This window comes from Perca fluviatilis, chromosome 7, assembly GCF_010015445.1.
Source record: "Perca fluviatilis chromosome 7, GENO_Pfluv_1.0, whole genome shotgun sequence".
NCBI classification, from domain to species: Eukaryota; Metazoa; Chordata; class Actinopteri; order Perciformes; family Percidae; genus Perca; species Perca fluviatilis.
In genome coordinates this window covers 33,547,977-33,567,573 of record NC_053118.1, presented here as the reverse complement: position 1 = coordinate 33,567,573, position 19,597 = coordinate 33,547,977, and the positions used below count along the sequence as shown (strand labels likewise).

Here is a 19,597-nt window from a genome sequence, read left to right as displayed (position 1 = left end):
ATATTTATTGTGTTAACAGCAGTCATGCTGTATGAAAGGAGACATATAGAACATTTTAAATCTAGAATATAGGAAAGAATAATTAAGCTAATTTAAGTTTTTAGAAATCATTTCAGAAGGCATCCAGAGAGAAAATCTAAAGCCTTGAAGAGGATATCTGTGTGTGTGTGTGTGTGTGTGTGTGTGTGTGTGTGTGTGTGAGAGAGAGAACATGGGTAAAGAGCAGAACGACAAGTCTTGTGACTGTCCTGCAGTAGGGAGGCAGTGCTACAATTTGTTACAAGTTGAGTCGATATATGCAAACATAAAAGCTCTATTGTCAGAAAATAAATAACAGCAGCATCTCCTTTACATTTGCTCCATTTCTAGTGATGATTTTATTAAATAAGATTGGCTTTGAGTAGAGATGCACCGATTGACCGGCCAGTGACCGGAATCGGCCGATTTTCACGTGCTCGGCCATGACCGGTGACCGGCCGGTCAGTCTGACTTATGCCGACTTTATGCCGGTCAAATGCACTCGGGCGCTGCATGATTAACATCGTGCAAGATCAGCGCACCGCCGCTCAGCTGTTCATGAAATGTTATAAAGTCGTAATTATACACTGCTCTGCAGAGCAGTCTGCTCTGATCTAAGCCGCTCTCTCTCTCCCTCCCCTCTGAGGCTCAATAAGTGGCACATGAAAACCGCGGGTCCCGTGAAATGTTACAGCTACAGTTTATTGGAAAATAGCGTTGGGCACACTGACTTTGATGAATTTTTGCTGTTGATCAGACCCCAGGTGAGACAAGAAGCTAACGTTAGCAAACGCTGCGGTGACTGTCCCTCTGCCTCTGACGCTGCAAGAGACGCTGTGTTTAAAAAAAAAAAAAAAAAAAAGAGACTGTATTCCTCCGACACGCTGTATTAACGTTACTGTTTAAAACGCTTTCCAGGTTAGTGGGGGTGCATATACCGCTCCACAACAACATTAAAAACATAGTAATCTTCCCCCAGCGTTTAGTTTGTTGCTGAACTGTGTGTAAAATGAGTGGTGACGTTTATGTTTTCAGGTAACGTTACTGTTGACGTTCAAACAGGCCTGCTTGTGTTTTGAGAAATATCTTTATACTACAAGGCTATATTTATTATATTAAGTTGGTTATTGGATGTGAAAAGAAGGAAATGGTTCTAACATTGCTCTTTAGATGTGTGTGAATTTCCCACACCAGGAGTAATTTATATAGTTATATTTTATAGTGATCCATTATCTCTTCAAAAAATGTTCAATGCAAAATGTTCTATTTAAGAAAAGATAGAAAATAAATATTTGGGTGTGCTGTAAAGTGGAAAAAATGAAATCGGAATCGGCTAAAATCGGTATCGGCAAGTCAAACTCAAAGGAAATCGGAATCGGCCTAGAAGTTCTAATCGATGTTACATCACCTGATTCAACTCAATGTTGGCAAAACTGATAAGCAGTTAAACATGCGAGTGAGATGTTGCGATCCTTTTGTCTCACTTTTGTTCGGACTTATTGTGGAAGAACAAGCAACACATGGAACACGCGTCTCATCTAAAGCTCCCACCACAGTCTTCTTCTTCTTCTTCATCACCACCATCCTCATCCGTATGTTGACAGGAGCTACTCCACGGGCCGAATGCCCTTGGCCTCCTCCAGCTTCCTCAGGGTCTCATCCCATTGGGTGAACTGCTTGGACAGCAGGAACATCTGCCAATCAGAGGTCAGGGATCAGTGGGTGGAGCTTTGTCCCGGCAGACAAAAAAAAACAAAAAAACTGAGCAGCAAGTTTCATTTCTATCTCATATCACATCACAGTGGCCGGTGGATCCAAAACTTCAGCAGTTCAGAAGTATATCAGACAAATTAGGGTAACACTTTATTTGAAGGTATCTACACAAGAGTAACATGACACTGTCATGAACCCTAACTCTAACCATAACTTGTCATGACAAAAACCGAATGACATTTACTAAAAGAAGCGTTATGTCATATACGTTTATGACTGTTTATAATGTTTATGACACGTTCATGACAGTGTCATGTCACTCTTATGTAGATACCTTCAAGTGAAATGTAACCCCAATTAGTTTAAGACAAGAAAAGCTAAATTGATTATTTAAGTATTTATGTGCTAGAATTATTTTATCTAGAGCTGCAAAGATGAATCGATTGGTTGTCAACTACTAAATGAATCGCCAACTATATTAATAAGGAGTCATTTTTTTTCATTTAAATTGCAGCTTCTGAAATGTGAATACAGTATGTTCGAGTTTTTTCTCTTCTTTGTGACAGTAAACTGAATATCTCTAAAACAAGACGTATGAGGACGTCATCTTGGGCTTCGGGAAACACTGATCGACAAATTTCAAAATTTTCGGACATTTTATAGACCAAACCACTAATTAAGAAAATAAATCGACAGATTAATCGACAATGAAAATAATAGTTTTATCTTTTATCCCACAAGAGATAAGAGACTACAAGAAGAAGTTTGTAATTATGTGAACTTTAGAATGTTTTTGTGTTTAATACTTTGTCTTATAGTCATTTTTATTTCAATGATATTGTGGGTACGTGATCTGTGCTACCTGCACGATCTGACATGCACAAGATGTTCTCGCATGCGCAGATGATAATCCTATTACGACACTGCACGACCTGTTCCACTCTTGTGCACCTTTGCACCGCAGGAATTTCATGGAGAGTGTGGAGGAAACTGAAGGTCTGCAGTGACAGAAAGACTCAGACTTCATTCCACACGTAACCAAAATGGTGTATGTTCATGTAACATGTAACAACTCCTTTATTATTTTGGATTGGCAATCACGGAAACTCCTCGTAATGCACAGCGTAAGCTACATTTAAAAAACACATCACAACATCCCCACGCTACATGTCACAAAAATAATAATGTCGCCAAGGCGTAGTACACGGACGTCGATATGCGGTTTTGGATCAGTGACAATAAGTACTACATTTAAATATCTTTATAAAACAGACCCGCCGTGAACTCCATAATGAATAACTATATAAATAAAAATAAAATGTAGCCTACAAAAATATGCCGCCAGTTGTGCCGCATGACCGTCAAGTGTTTCAACGCATGCGTGATACAAATAGTGTAGGGTAAGCATCAACGTTTTCTACTGCGTATTGATGCGCATGCGCATATTGGATCGTGCAGACAGATATTAAACAAATTAGAGGAGAAAAAGTACCATTTTGTTGTATTCCTCAAAAAGCTTCTTCACTTCCAAGGACTGAGCCTCAGTTTGGTCCTGTAAAAGAGACAAACACTGGGTCAACAGATACAATCTTACATGAGAGAAACGAGGCAGACGGAGAAAGAGAAAGAGAAAGAGAAAGAGAAAGAGGGGGGTTACCTGCTCTTTGATGTGAATCTGTGACAGGCGCTGCAGCTTGGTGGCGTGTTCCGGTACATCTGTGGGCAACAGAAACACACAGCTAACACAGTCCTGATGGAATAAACACTCTACCGATCCAGCAGCTGGACCAGACCACCGCAAAACACCACGCTAGGGACTAAAAGGGTAGAGAGTCACATAACAAGATTAGTGACATTCATTTCTCTCTAAAGCATGACAACATGTTTGAACAGGGACTATAGCATGCATTTTAGTTTGCATCGCCAGCTGTAAGTCATGATGCGAGTGTCTTTATAATCTATCTTTTCAATAAACTGTCTGTACACTTACAAAGTTTTCAATGCTTTGGTTTACATGTAGGGACCCTCATTATGCTACCGTTGATGTGTGGTGATATTTTGAGCTTTTTTAGTGGTATTAAATAGCGATTTAATTTGAGTGTCCCTGTGCCCCATATACTAGTGTTGTAAGCTAATCAGTGATCCGCGCTAGCTTGTTTCAAGCTATAAACACATTCGATTAGCAAGAAAACATGTCCCGGAGAACGACAGAGTGGGTACACATCTGTTATTAACCCCTAGGTTCGTTTTGCGCCAGAATTGTCCTTTAAATCATGTTCAAACTTTAGTAGTCAGAATGAATGACATGCTGCTAATAAATACTGCTGAATGTGTGTAGTGCTGACAGTATCACTGTTACATGGTACGAATATTGTGTGGAGAGAACCTGCATCCAAAGAAAAAGGTATAAATGGATACAAAATGTATTAGAAGTGGCTGATATTGTAGGTAGTAGTGATGGTATTTTGGAAATAAAAAAGCAACAAAGTAAACTCTATGATGAACTGGGTCAAATGTTCCCTACAAGATAACCTGAGTGCATCCAGCTGAGCTCAATCCCCTTTCAGCACTAAACCACACAAAACATGACGATACAATTTAGCAGCGGTTTAAAGTCCAGGATCTCAGACATCCTTCCAGCAAATAAACACATTATTTGATAGATTTCGCCTAAAACAAAACAAAAAAAACAAGCCAAAGTGTCCAACAAACTTCCGCTAAACCCTAACCCTTCTTCATGTTGAGACACTTGGCTATCAAACAGGCAATCAGCAGTAAACATGAGCTCCTTCCTACTTTGCTGTCAGGGTTAAAACCACGGAGCCGATGTTGGCTCCGTCCTGGCTTTGCTTACTTTCCTGCCAAGTGACGCTCACCTCGGATGTACGTGCTGTCCAGCAGCGGCTGCGTGTTGCTGACCTGCTCCAGCAAAGCAGCCTGGGAAAGCAGGAAGTCCTCCTCTGGGCAGACAAACACACAACAGCATCACCGTGAGCTCTGAATCAGAAGTGAGCTACTCTTTTAGCCTTCCACAATAAAATCCTTATTAGGTCATGTGATAACTTGACACAACATAACATTGCATTTTACATTCATAGCATTAATTAAGCATCAGAATTACAAATACAATGCGGCTGCATATACAATAATTTAATAATATAAGCCTAAAATAAAGAAACTATCTGAGATCACTTTGATTACAGATGATTTTTTATTTGATTCTCAGAGCGGTAACCATTCCAAATTTTGCTGCACAATTAATTGTCTCAGAAATAATTGTCTCTTGCTGTCAACTTAAAAAATATGTAAGTATTCTTGTGGTTTTATAGCAGTTATATGACCAAGATAAAACCTTAACACAACTACACAGCCTATGAAGTAAACCACGCCTCATTATTATCATAACTCTTTATTATCATAAAAAACATTTTTCTGTATCCCCTCCTTGTCATTTTTGTTATTGTGAACGTGTAGGGTCAAGTGCAAACAACAAACAATTTAAATAATAAAAATATTTAGTCAGACCAATCATTTATTTAATTACAATCTAAACTGAATCAACAATGACCAGTCATTCACCTTGAGAGCTTAGCTAATTTCAGCAATTAATTGCGGTTAAAGAAAGACACCGCAATTATAAAAAAAAAAAATGACAATAAGACAATTGTGTAATAATTGTTACAGGCCTACTGGTTCTTACCAGCAAGAATGAACTCCAGCTTCATGGCGTCAGGTACAGAGATGTGGTCTGTGAACTGGGGGTCCAGGTACTTCAGCAGGTCCTCAACTGCACCACAACACCAATAATTCGGATTACAGACTCACCCAACAGTCTAAAGTCGGACTACAGAAACATTCCTGCAAGCACTGTTACAGGATGACATTTGGAATTTCAGATATGCACTTGGTAGCATTTTTTGCATCTTATGTCAGCTTTTTAATGTATTTCTTTTAAATGCTCAGTGGGCCCTGTGAATGACCTACGTTTCTAAAATATTTCAATATTTAGAGGAGCCCGGTGGCCAAATTGTTAATGCACATACTACATAAACGTCATAGCTCAACTCCGGGCTAGGGGATCTTTCTTGCTGTAGTGGAAGAAGTATTCAGATCCTTTACTTAAGTAAAAGTACTAACACCACACTGTAAAAATACTCTGCTACAAGTAAAAAGTCCTGCATTGAAAATGTTACTTAAGTAAAAGTATGCAAGTATCATCTGGAAAATGTACTTAAAGTATTAAAAGTAAAAGTACTCAATGCAGAAAAAACCTCACATTTTAGAAACTGGAAACGATCCAAACAGTTGTGTGTTTAATAGTCTAATCATTTCAGCTGGACTTGTAGGCTGTTATATTGTTGGCTACTTTCATTCATAATAAAACATCATACTGTATAAACTAGACCTACATGTGTTCTTGTGCAAAAATCTTAATTTGTAAATTTACTAAAGCGGTCAGATGAATGTAGTGGAGTAAAAAGTACAATATTTCTGTCTGAAATGTAGCGGAGTAGAAGTAGAAAGCGGCATGAAAAGAAAATACTCAAATTTAGTACAAGTTCCTCAAATTTGAACTTAAGTACGTACTTGAGTAAATGTACTTAATTACATTCCACCACTGAATATGAGCATCTTGACTCATTGCATCCCTGCAACTTGTGTGCAGCATTACAAAACGTCATAGTTCAACTCCAGGCCACGGGATCTTTCTTGCTGTAGTGGAAGAAGTATTCAGATCCTTTTACTTAAGTAAAAGTACTAACAACACACTGTAAAAATACTCTGTTACAAGTAAAAGTCCTGCATTGAAAATGTTACTTAAGTAAAAGTATGTACGTATCACCAGGAAAATGAACTTAAAGTATTAAAAGTAAAAGTACTCAATGCAGAAAAACCCTCCCATTTTAGAAACTGGAAACAATCCAAACAGTTCTGTCAGTCAACTAAGTGTTTAATGGTCTAATCGTGTTAGCTGGACTTGTAGGTCGTTATACTGTTGGGTAGTTTAATTTATAATAAAACATCATATTTTATAAACTACATGTGTTTTGTGTGCAAATATCTTAATTTGTAAAGTAACTAGTAACTAAAGCTGTCAGATGAATGTAGTGGAGTAAAAAAGTAGAACATTTCTTTCTGAAATGCAGCAGAGTAGAAGTAGAAAGTAGCATGAAAAGTACTAGTACAGTACTTGAGTAAATGTACTTAGTTACATACCGCCACTGCTTTCTTGCACATCATAACCCTCCCTCTCCCCACGTTTCCCTGTCTATATATACACTGACCATTAAATAAAAGGAAATAAAAGCAAAATGGCAAGAAAAAAATAACAATATTGTAGATAAACAGTTACAAGCCTGTAATCCAGAGGTCTGTTCCAGAAAGTAGGTTTAGTGAAAACTCTGAGTTTGTTAACCCTGGAATGAGGGAAACTCTGGGTTTTCCGTTTCAGAAAGAGAGGTAACTCAACCTCAGAGTCAGTTACTACGGTAACTGAGCCTGTGAACCTAACCTGGTCGGGAGCAGGTTTTCTCTTATTGTTAGGCAGATTATAAAACGTTTGTTCTCAAACATGTCATGTCCTTTTGTCGACGACCCCATTGATGAAAAAGCTGTATTACTTCACAGAGAGTTTACGTCGGGAGATGATATTGAGTCCCGACTAAATGTATTTTCATTTCCACATTTTTTCCACAGTCCATCAGATATGTAGATACCTTATCCGTCCTCATATCACTAACATCCACCATCGTGGACAGGCTTTAACATCCCAGCAGATTCTTTGTGTGACATTACGTTTTTTTGCAAACGGCAGTTTTCTTTAACACTGTAGTGGATCATACTGTAATAGTAAAGCCACTGTATGCAGAGCCCTCAGAAAAGTGTGACTCACTCTGAAACATTTTTTTAAACGTTTTTGTAGTGTTCCCTGGACACAAACCAGTGAGAGCCATTAAAAAGAAATAAATGATTATACATTATAGTTCTGTTAATGATGGTGCTGTAGCCCCAGAGGGGACTGCATAGTTCAATTTAGAAAAAGTAGGATTGGAAGCACAGCCTTTTCTGTCAGAGCCACAATTTTTTGGAATAGCCTGCCCAATGAATTAAGGGAGAGTAATAGTCGCTCCTCTTTTAAAAAACATCTTAAATCTTGGATTAGGGACAATTACAATTGTAATCATACACCAAATACTTAAGCCCATGAACATACTCTGCTTTTATTTTTTTCTTTATTTATACTGTAATTAAGTTGAGGATTAGATGAGGTGAGCAACATATTGTCTGTTTGAGGGTATATTCATATTGTTCTAAAATTTCTGCTGTATTTATTACATTGCTACTGTATTTATTAGATTTATAGTGTATTTGTATTGATTTTTGTATTTTGAGTGCCTGTTAAGACCTGGCTAAGGACAACAGATGGAAACTAGCACTTGTAGCTAACTCTGGCTTGTTTACAGCAAGTAATTTGTCTGTTGATCAATGAGCATTGTCCCTATCAAATAAATAAATAAATAAAGAAAGAAAGGATTAGTATAGCTTACTTTTTCGCCCGCAGGATTGCACCCAAATGAAATTATAGGTGTAATACAATTCCAGTTTTCACCAGTAATATTATAAGTTAACTGTGATTAAATATGAAATGAATACACGGTTAATGCTTACGCATTGACTCAAGCAGAAATTTCCTCCCACACCAATTCTCTCTCTGTTGCAGCAGCAACCGCTGTCTTGCTTTTTTAACGAAATACATGTTCAAACCATAGACAGTAGGTTCAAACTCGTTTGTGCGCATGAGTATTTCCGCCGACCCGTTTGTTTGTGGTTGTTACCATGGTGAATCGTAGTATCAAGGCTCCATTCATGCTGCCTTTTTGTTGTGGTGGTGCACGCGCGTGAACATACTCTGAGTTGATTGAACACACTCAAATCAGCTGTTCTGGAACCGAAAACTCAAGAGTTTCCCATCTGAGGGTAAATCAACTCAGAGATCAGGGTTAGACTCAGAGTTTGTTAAACCTCCTTCCTGGAACGGACCCCTGGCTGTGAGGATGGATACAACGCAGCGTGTGACTCACTCTTCTTGTGCAGGATCTTCACTCGTTCTCTCTTGTTGGCCGTATTGGTCAGACCAGCCTGAATCCTGGCCAAAGACTCAGCGCACTGCAGGACAAAGGACATTAGATTCAATGTTAGTGTTTAACAAGTGTACATAAAAGTCATACAATTGAATCAATGCGTCTGAGCATTTCTGTGCAATATGTGGCAAGTAGGTAATACAGTGCATAAACACAAAATTTCAAGTTCAAGTGTGTCATGCCTTTAAGGAATGGAGATTTATTACATTCAAAAGGAACATGATAAATTTCAGTATGCAGACCAAGCATGGCCATTTGCTTACGCACAATCACAGTATCCCATTCTGAGTACATGACAGCATATTTTATTTCTCTACTACTTAACAATACGTTAGTAAGGTCAACTTCAGTCAACTATCAGAGACATAAAAACACGTTTTAAGCAGGACACAACAACTAGCACTCCCCCCCCCTGCAAATACAACATCTATCAAGAATCTACAATGCTCCCTTGTAAGTTAAAAGTGTTCCTTCACATCACATGATGCTACGTAAAACTGGCTCAAAAGGACCATACCATATTTTTGGCCAATTTGCTAAAAAATATGTACACCTAAGCTTATTGCTGACAATTATTAAAGCATACACCAGAATTTCCGACTGATAAATACATATTCCTAAATTCCAGGAAACCAGTGACTTTTTTCATGTCAGTGAAGTCTCAACCCTGAGCTAATACATCGCAGTGACCATCATTTGTGCCTTTACTTTTAATGACTACCTCTCCCTGCTTTGCATTACATTCAAAATAATATTTTTCTCTTAGAGGCTTATTTTATCCCAATTATTTACTTATTCTTTCTCCTAAGAGTGTCCATTGTTATAACTTAAATATGCTTATTGTGTTCAGAGCTACTGTCCAAAACCCAGCAATTGTCAATGTACAATTACATGAAACCGGTCTAAAACACTTTTAGAGCATTGTTTGATTAGTAGCAACAGCTAATTAAGCTAAAACTAGCTCCAGTTTTTGTACATCACATCTAATCGTTTATCGATTGATACTTTTACATTATTTATTATAGGCATGACTATAATCATATAAAATACACCGTCATGGCAGCATAAATTACAGCTTGCTATGCTTTTCTAGTTAACATCTAGCTATTGCTGCAAAGCCAATGTGCATAAAATAGAAAGGGCGTTTACTCAATCGCACTGACAGAGCTATCGTTAGCTTTGCTAAGCTAACAGCAGGCTAGCTTTTTTTATTAGCCCCCCACCCGTTCATCAGGATATAGCTACATTAGTCTGAGCGAACCTTGACGGGTTTTACACTTTTGTTTCTTCTCTCCCCGTATATACGACTCTCCAGCTCCCGAAGACGCATTTCTAGGTTATCCACCTCCAAAATGTTATCCATTCTTGAAGCTACTAGACTAACAGCCACAACAAAATCCAAACAGCCCCGTAAGCGGAGTATTTTTCCCCGAAGACATGTCCCGCCCTACCCTGCCTTACTCTGCCTCTGATTGGCTTACTCTGGCAGTTTTACCCTGACTCTGACCAATCCCGCTCTTTCTTCTTTCTTTCTTTTATGGATAAGGTAGACTAGACCCTACAATGGCGCATTGCTGCCCTCTACTGCGTGTTATCAACATTGTCTTCAAATAGGTTTACAAATTCAATAGTTTTATGTGACAATATATAAGCCACAGTCGTGTTAAAACGTGTAAGTTATTTCGAGCATAAACATTCATTTCAGAAACACTGCTACTTTATTAGTGTTCGTCGTTGGTGCAGTAAAGACAGCTGTCCGCCAGGGGTGGCTGTTTTGCGGTGAACGTGGTTTTCAGCCGTTTTTCCGGTGACAGCAGGGGAATGACAACATCGACAGTCACGGCCCTTCTTCCATTAAAGCCGACTGCAAAACATCGACAAAAAGTAAGGGTTTCTCACGTATCAACATCTCTTCCTCGCACACAAGGCATTTTTATTAGTGGACAGTAAAAACAATATCCAGGAAACAAGCCCATTTGTTTATTGTAAACCATTCTTAGCTATGTTTTCACAAGCTAAGTTAGCTTACCTAGCCCTCAAGCTAATGTCAGCTTCTGCATTACACCTGCGTAGTTTGATAGTTTTGAAAGTCTACCAGGTGAGTCGCTCTCTTCTCCCGGACTATAACTTGGTAATAGCTCCCCTGACGAATTAATAAAGCCATATGCGGCTTACCTAAAGCTGAGTTAGTGTGGAAACTAGCTTGTGTTGTACTGTTTACTTTATTGTGGTATTGTGGACTGTGTTGACAAAGGTTTTATTAATGCATGCCTGTCTGCTCTGCTATGTTGTTCACTGCAGGAAGCTGTCTTCCATTGGACTTCGGAGTCTGTCTTTGTGTTTGGGGAATTTATTCTTTATGTGCCACTGGGAGCAGGAGCAGCATGGCAGATGACAAGGACGTGTTGAGAGACGTGTGGTTCGGCCGGATCCCCACCTGCTTCATTCTCAACCAGGATGAGGTTACTGAGAGAGAGGCCGAGCCCTACTATGTAAGTGCAGTTGCTCTCTGACTTCGAATAGCCACACACCCTGAGGCCAGACCTAACTTTTGCCTGCCACTCATGTTAAGACACTCAACTCCATGCTTCCTGGAAGCCCCATCTGAGCCTACAGATCTGTATTTCACATCAGTATATAAGGAGACATACCAGATGACTTCATGTTTAGCATATCACAAAACACTGTGTCCCGTATTTTTCATCAGCAGATGAAAAGTTACTTCTACTGAGAAAATACACTATAAATGTTATCAATCAATTTGAATTGTCATTTGCATCTAGAAGCTTCTCCTGAGCTTCAATTCCTAAATTCTGGCCTGGTGTGTCTGCTACCTTCTACTCGACCTCAACATGGAGAAAAGGCTGTTACTTGAGTCGTTTGGATCTTTTATGATTCTCCTACCCTTTTTCTCGCAACACCTGGTGTAAAAATCCTTTAGGCGTGGTAGGACACAATCCGTTGTATGTTCAGCCAAACAGCCCCCCATTTGCAGGGCCTTGCCGTCCTGTTTGCTCCTGTTACTGTACCAGGCAGTGATGTTCCCTGTCAGGATGCTCTCTGTGATGTATTTTAGGGGATACCCGCATCATTGTTAATTGATTTATCACACTATTGCTCTCAATGCACCCTGTCTTTGTCAGTCTGGTAGCTGCTCATATTGAATAGTGGCCGACTGGCTGGAAGAGAAAGAGGCTTTTCACTCAAGGCTCCTGCTTTAGGTCAATACCCACACAATACTCCGTTGTACTTTAGGAGCTGTAGCCTCTAAAGCTACGGTCAGACCAGAAAAAGCGATCGTCTGCGAGTGTGTTTTTTTTTTTGTGCATTACAGGGTGTTTAAAGCACACTGTAGCTTATGTGCACCTCCAATGTAAGATACATGTTGGAAGCTACGTAAATCCCATGTGAAGACTAAAAAAAACTAAAGACAACACAGAGCAAGTTGAAGATCTTGCCTCAGCATTATTCAAATTCTATATAAACACATTTAGCACAGCCACTTCCACTGCAAATCTCTGCTTGCAGCTCTCTACCACAGTGATGTAAGCACTTTGCCTATGAATGATAGCATGTCAATACTCTCTTTTTATGTAATGCTTGATCATTCATATCTTTTTCTCTCCTCTTGTCTCTCTCAGCTGTTGTTACCCAGGGTGAGCTACTTGACTCTGGTTACAGACAAGGTGAAAAAACACTTCCACAAAGTGGTGAGGACCGATGACGTGGAGGAGATGTGGTTGGAGTACGAGGGGACGCCACTGAAATGGTGAGAGAATGGTAGTTAGATGAACTGGTTTTGCTAGTTCTCTCAGGGGAAAGGTTGGGTGTGAGTGCATTATGAGTTGGTACATTGGTGAAAGTGTTACCTTGGTCGTATTGTTTGGTGTTATGTATGCCAAATACATGTAAGAAGAACAGGTAAGTGTCATTTTATTTATCAGATCTCATTCTCTTCTTATCTTCTTTTTTTTTTTATTTCCCTGTTCTTGTAGAAATGTACTCCCAGTAAAATTATTTTGGGCAAACCCTCCCCATTATAAAATGTGCACCATATTACAACTAGCACCATCAGCAGGAACCTGGCTCATTGTTGTGCGTCAGCTTGAAAATAAATCTATTTTCTATTTCCCCAACGTTTAAACTAATTTTCATGAGACTTTTAATACTCTCCACCTTGTTTGTGTACCTTGTTGTACTGCCTCAAGTACAAACATCCGCAGTCTCCAACAAATGCCATACACAGTCAGAATCATAACTGTGTATTCACACAACCTGCAACTCCAAGCACCATCAGCTGCCGTTTACCATGGGCACCAAGTTAGTTTCTTACCTGCCTGTCTGCTGAGATCAGCAGTACAGCCAGTTAACAGCCAGCAGGCACAAAGTTCAGCCACAAGGTGTCAGTATTGCAACACAGATGATGAAGAGCCTGGTCTATAGTACCATAGCATCACACTACCAGTAGTCTATATCCTTGACGTTCCAGTTCCGGGATTGCTCCGTTGCTGCAGGAAATGCCGCCGGATGTGTGTATTTTCCGTTTCCTTCCACTTTCTTTGTGTTGGAATTTTAAATTTGGTGGATTTATGAGGACTATTTTTGACTGCTCTTCAGATCTCTGCAGGGTAAATTGAGACAGCTAGCCGACTACCTGTCGAATCTGAGTTTTCTCTCTCATGATATTTTGCAGCAGTTCTGTGGGGAGCTTAGCACCGCCCATGGCGATTGTGATTGGTTTAAATAAATGCCATTAAACCAGAGCATGTTTTCCTCCCATCCCCGAATGCATTATGGAGTAGCCAGTCCCCCCTTCATCACGCTTTGGAGGAGGGTCTGGCAAAGTGAGACTACACTTCCACCAACTTGAGAAAAATACATACAAAAAAAATAACAAACATACTGATACATACAAATGTCAGTGTTGATATTCATTCAATTGGATGTTTCATCCACTCAAATGTGACATTCTGCTGTTTTTCTTTTCTTATTGTTAATTGCAAATTATTATTTATTTATTTATTATTATCATTGTAAATGTAACACCTTTGGTTTGGTTGGACAAACGTACCATTTTTAAGACATTATTTTAAGGTCTGGTAACCTGTAATGGGAGTTAGTCAGTTAGTTAGTTTGGACATTTCTTAAATTACAGATTTCGTAGAACTTGGCTTGTTGGCTTTATGGGAACTAGCCCTAAATGACTAACATTGTTAGTGAGTGGGATTGACCATGACTATAAACTCATCTGATTTGAGGCGGTGATAAGAAAAGCATCAAATACCTGTTGACTGAAACACAGGAAGTGACAAATAAAAATGTTGGAGTGAAATGTAAACTGACTGACTGAAGTTTACACACGGCATCCAGAGAAACAAACATTGAAAGATGACAAAAAACTGACGTCAATTTTGTCTGCTGCTCATTATAAGACCCTTAATAATTTCAAGACCGTAGCTACAAAGTGTTTTTTAGAAATTTTAGGTCACATTGTTTTAAAACAGATCCACCGTGTTTAGGAGTAAAACGTTTCATATGGATGTCAGTCGCTAAATGGCTGATAAAACAGGCGATGCCTCTGGGCAGTCACACTTGTACTGTAAGTAACATGATTTCCTGTTTGCGTTTCCTGGTTCCAGGCACTATCCAATTGGAGTTCTGTTTGACCTCCATGCGTCCAACACCGTCTTACCCTGGAGCATCACTGTGCACTTTAAGGTAAAAGTCAACCTGTGTGTGTGTGTGTGTGTGTGTGTGTGTGTGTGTGTGTGTGTGTGTGTGTGTGTGTGTGTGTGTGTGTGTGTGTGTTCATGTATAGTATCAACAATACTGTGTCTGTCTTTATATTCTATCTGTAAATTGTATATATTTTGTGTTAAACTGTATTCTAAACTTAAAAAAACATAAATCAGGTAAAGCTCCATTAGTGAGAATTTGTATATAAACAGTGAAACAAATGACACGTACTCAAAGTTTAGTTAGCAGCTCAAACAAAGTTAGCAACTAGAAAGTGGAACATCTGGCTGCTTTCCCTCAAGAGTTGCTGCAGACTACCCTAGAAATCCAGAGTTCTCACGAGAGCACAATTTGAATTTGATCAGCGAGTCACTGATGCTCATTAACTATGCCCTTTTAGCTGAGCTGCACCAATCACATTGGTGTATCTGATATCGGCGGGCCAGAGGCGAGCTAAACAGATGACGACAGTTTAATCTACCAGTTAGCTCCGCTGGTAGCTAAGCGTATGGGTACGCTCTGGATACGTCACCCCGTGTATTGTTGTGATTGGTCGTAGTGTTATCCAATTGTGTGCAGTGAGATTTTCAAATGCATGCTTGGTGCTTCCCCTCGAGTTGGGCCATTTTCATTACTCAATGCCAGACCCTTAATCTTTCAGATTTGGGTCTGGATTTCCAGGCTAGGTGCAGACCAAAACAGTGCAGAAAAGAGACTGAATATTGGACATTATATTACATACATTATCACGTGAATACAAATACAACTCCATTAAATGGTAATGTAGCTCCGTGCCTGCTACAGCGGATGTGTGAATAAACAATTGTTCGTCAGCCAGCTTGTTGTGAAGCTCTTCCTCCCCCCTAGTGGCCAAAAAACACACAGAGAGTGCAGCTTGAAATAAAATGTTTCTCTCGGGCATGTGTCAGAATTTTCCAGATCGTGACCTGCTCCACTGTCCGTCCAACTCTGTGATCGAGGCTCACTTCATGTCCAGCATCAAGGAGGCCGACGCTCTGAAGCACAAGAGCCAAGTCGTCAACGACATGCAGAAGAAAGACCACAAACAGCTGTGGATGGGCCTGCAGAACGGTGAGAGACACACACACACACACGCACATACGCGCACACACACACACGCACATACGCACGCACGCACACACACACACACACACACACACACACACACACACACACACACACACACACACACACACACACACACACACACACACACACACACATTTCAAAGAAGAAAGACCACAAGCAGCTGTTGGGGAAGTCACACACATTCACTCATTAACACTTAGATGCACATATGTTGTCTCCCTGTAGCTCGCACACTTTTATGCATGCTTGCACATGCACACACAAACACACACACACACAATAATTTGTGCAATCATATTTAATGTTATTGGCTAGCACACAATTTATTTTTTATAGTTGTTTGCAAAAGATGCACTCATGTGTAGGTGTGGTGCTTTCAAAGAGACAAAGAATACAACCAAATAGACTTCACTTCCTTCCTTGTTTCCTTGTACACACACACACACACACACACACACACACACACACACACACACACACACACACACACACACACACACACACACACACACACACACACACATCTGCCTTTATTCTGATAGCAGTCTTTGAAGCCTCAACTTCCAAAACGTCTCCCACCTAAAACCACCCACCAGCTTCCCTTTCCGTTTCCACCCATCTGTCCAGACAGGTTGATTTCTTATTGGCTGTTGGTTGTGATTGCAGTGGTTTTGTGTAGGAGAAGTTGGGGCAGCGGGGCTGAAGCATTGGTAGCTTTTGATGTGGGAGTAGGAACTGGGGGGGGTGTGTGGGATGGATTCCCAAGTTTGGGGTTTGAGCTGGTCTTTGAAAAGCCAAACTCAATGCGTGGTGTGAGATTCTTGGAATCTCTGCAGGTCAAAGTGATCAAACACGGCAACAATAAACACTTTGGTCACCGGTCACTGCCCTCCGGGTCACTTAGTTATAAATATGTCACCTTGTTTTGATCTATAATTGTCGTGCTTCTCCTCCTTTTGAGTTGGTAGTTATTAGCACACATTAACTCGTTTTTTTTTTTTTTTTTTTTTTTTTTTTTTTTTTAAATTCCAATTTTTTTTTTTTTTTATTTTTATTTTTTTTTTATTTTTTCTAATAATCAATCAATCAATCATTTAGTCTATTAAATGTTAAAATTGTGAAAGAATGTTCATCAGTTCAGTTCGCCTTCAAATGTCTTCTTTTTTGGGTCCAAACCAGAGGCGTAGGCAGTATTGGCCAGGGCGGCACTGGCCCGCCCACTTTACTCACTGGCCCGTCCAGCCAAGTTTAATCAAAATACGTTTTGTTATGAAAAATATTCAAATGTATGCAAAAAAAGAAATAATAACAGGACTAGCTAGTTGTGTGTGTTTAATGTGTATTTTCTTCTGATTAAAACAAAACTGTTTAAACCAAACAATCAAACGCCTTCGGAACATAGTTGGTTGCTATGGTAACAACAGGCAGACTCTCCGGGCTGCCTTCAGCAGCTAACGTTAGCTAGCTGGCTGTTTAGACAACGTAGCTAGCTACCACGGATGTGTTAAGCAATGCACTTTTAAAAGTTACCGCGACAACAATGGCTTCTCTTTAAAGTGGTATGGACAGTTTTCTTGGATGGAATCCAGTGTAAATAAGGACGAGCTTTTCTGCAGTATGTGCAGACATTTCCTCAGCGGAGCTGACGACCCATCAGCCAGAGAGGCCCTCACACAGGTAACATTAAGTCAAACGTCTTTCACACTTCTTGTGTTATTAATTAAGTAACCTAGTAACCTTCCTTTTTTAGTAAGAAATGGTGAATACTGATAATGGCTTCTAGCTGAAACGCGTTTGTGTTTTGCCCACATTAAATAAGAAGATAACTTCTGTGTGAGTGACCTAGTTTTGAGTTTTCTTTGATCCTGTCACTGCCGTGGACTTAATACACGGTCTAAGATTTGGCACCTGGCTGGCCACTTTTCATTATATCTTTCATAATTTAGCTAAACAATGCTTGGCTGGAAGTTTTCATTCTTTGATTTTCTTTTACTGCTGGTAGCCATTTGCTGCTCATGATCTGACCATAGTCCTGAAGCAACAATGCTGTTGCATTGTTACATGTGTGATTTCTGTCTGATGTAGGCTATTCTACGTCCTGCAGTATGTAAATGCCTTCTCTGCTGTGTGGGTTCATGTTTAGTTGCCACTTTGTGCAATAAAAGGGTTCATTTTATAACAGTGCTGTGCAGAGCCAATGCTGCTGTTGCTGCCGGTGCAAATATATTTTAGCCTGAATATGTTACAATCTGTTTTTTGTCTATATTGTTGTGTACAAACTTTTTAGACGGAGCTTTGTTAGTTGAGCATGTTGGAGACAGTACTGTTATTGCCGTTGTAATGCAGTATGTTGGAAGGTAAAATCGTTGCTGTTTTTTTCAGTTAGTCCTTTTTGCTACTTCGTCTTTTAGAAAATGGCCCACCCACTTTTGTACTGGCCCGCCCAAAATACTATTTCTGCCTACGCCCCTGGTCCAAACTATGGAGCAAAAAAATTTGTCCAATTTAAAATGATGTTAAATGGAAATAAAGCAGCGTGTCTTTACTTATGATAAGCTAGAACCTGCAAATATTTGACATTTTTGCTTGATTAAATAACTCAAACAATATAACAGTCAGATTCATTTTCTGTCGCTCGACAAACTGATTTATTATTTACTATTTTTGTGCTAGTTATAAACATATTAAATTATGTCTTCTTTTTTGAACCCTGATGAAGACCTACACAGATCAAAACCACTTGTTTTAAGAAATGTATTATCCATTGTTTAAAGAACAAGCCACGTAACAGACATGCTTTTATTAAAATGTCAACAGCACTCCTACATGCGTGAATGCCTCAAGTTGACACATATTGTTGTTACACTGTATTTATCTGTGTGGTAGAGTGTGCTCTCATATTAAGACATTAAGACAGAAAACGGTATTTGTGCTCTTATTGTTTACATGAATTACGTTCTTACACATTTATTATCTCTTTAGTTCTGTTACAGCATTTTCTCCCGATGTTAAGCTGCTGTTTGTGAAAGTAAAGATAAATAGATAGATAAGATATTCATTTCACATGAAGTTGACAAGAAAGTCAACTTAATGCAATGCAAATCGTGGCCAGGAAACTAACTGGAGATAATTTGTGCTTAGTACTTAATTGTCATGCAATTGTCAAAACTGTGCACGTGGCACTGAGAATGTTTTGAACAGGTTTGCAGGCAAACCCACAAAACTTCAGCTGCTTATCTCTCTTCCACTTTCCCCCTGAAACTAATAGAGAGAGAACAGTGGCACAGCTTAATACAAGAACAGAAAACATATTCATTTAGGGAGACTAATGGATGATCCTGTGAACTGATTCAACTGTTTTGAAAAGTTCAGGGTGTGGTTCACGCTGTCAAACTATCTGTAACTATATTAAACACAGAAACGGAGAATGTCTATGAACTAATCAAAAACAAGGAGTTGGTCTCACCTTTGGCACATGAAAGTGAGAGGTGAAACCTTTTCGAAACCAAAACTTTCACGTCCAAAATGAGACCAGAAACAGAGAGAGAAACAGGGATGGCTCGTACTTTCATCCAGTAGAGAGAAAACAGAAATGTTTTCAGAAGGTTTATGTGAAAGCGAGAGGCGAGGGAGACGGAGGTTTTGAAACCAGCACATGCTGGGTGGAATCATTTTTGATGATGAACGGCCGTCCTTTAACCGTAGGACCAAGGTTCAAGTTCCTGTGATAGTAAGGACACTGACACAAAGGGCCCGGCGCAGCGCAAAATCCCGATGCAAGTGTCTTTGCTAGTTTAAGACCGACGCAGTCTTAAATTTCCCGTCCAGCGCCCGCGTCGTTTAAATAGCAAATGCACCTGCGCCCATCTTTGTGCCCA

General features: G+C 39.6%; 2 protein-coding genes across 3 annotated transcripts in view; one reads left to right on the top strand and one right to left on the bottom strand.

The window, feature by feature from the left end:
* Nucleotides 1-1,296: 1,296 nt before the first annotated feature.
* Nucleotides 1,297-10,323, bottom strand: dctn3 (dynactin 3 (p22)). Its single transcript, XM_039805280.1, has 7 exons — nt 10,135-10,323; nt 8,814-8,898; nt 5,432-5,518; nt 4,608-4,691; nt 3,389-3,447; nt 3,224-3,283; nt 1,297-1,712 (listed from the first exon to the last, which is right to left on the bottom strand). Exons 1-7 carry the CDS (start codon nt 10,234-10,236, stop codon nt 1,626-1,628), a joined length of 564 nt encoding a protein of 187 aa, XP_039661214.1. The 5' UTR covers nt 10,237-10,323; the 3' UTR covers nt 1,297-1,625.
* A 285-nt stretch (nt 10,324-10,608) lies between these two features.
* The window catches only part of atg5 (ATG5 autophagy related 5 homolog (S. cerevisiae)), a 41,272-nt gene continuing 32,283 nt past the window's right edge, over nt 10,609-19,597 (top strand). Inside the window, exons 1-5 of one of the 2 annotated variants that reach the window (XM_039805274.1) lie at nt 10,609-10,757; nt 11,175-11,365; nt 12,515-12,642; nt 14,513-14,591; nt 15,539-15,701. In XM_039805274.1, the coding sequence (XP_039661208.1) occupies nt 11,258-11,365; nt 12,515-12,642; nt 14,513-14,591; nt 15,539-15,701 (478 nt within the window). In that variant the 5' untranslated portion in view covers nt 10,609-10,757; nt 11,175-11,257. Of the gene's footprint in view, nt 10,758-10,810; nt 10,972-11,174; nt 11,366-12,514; nt 12,643-14,512; nt 14,592-15,538; nt 15,702-19,597 lie in introns of those variants that run through there. The other variant, XM_039805275.1, reaches the window with a different exon arrangement.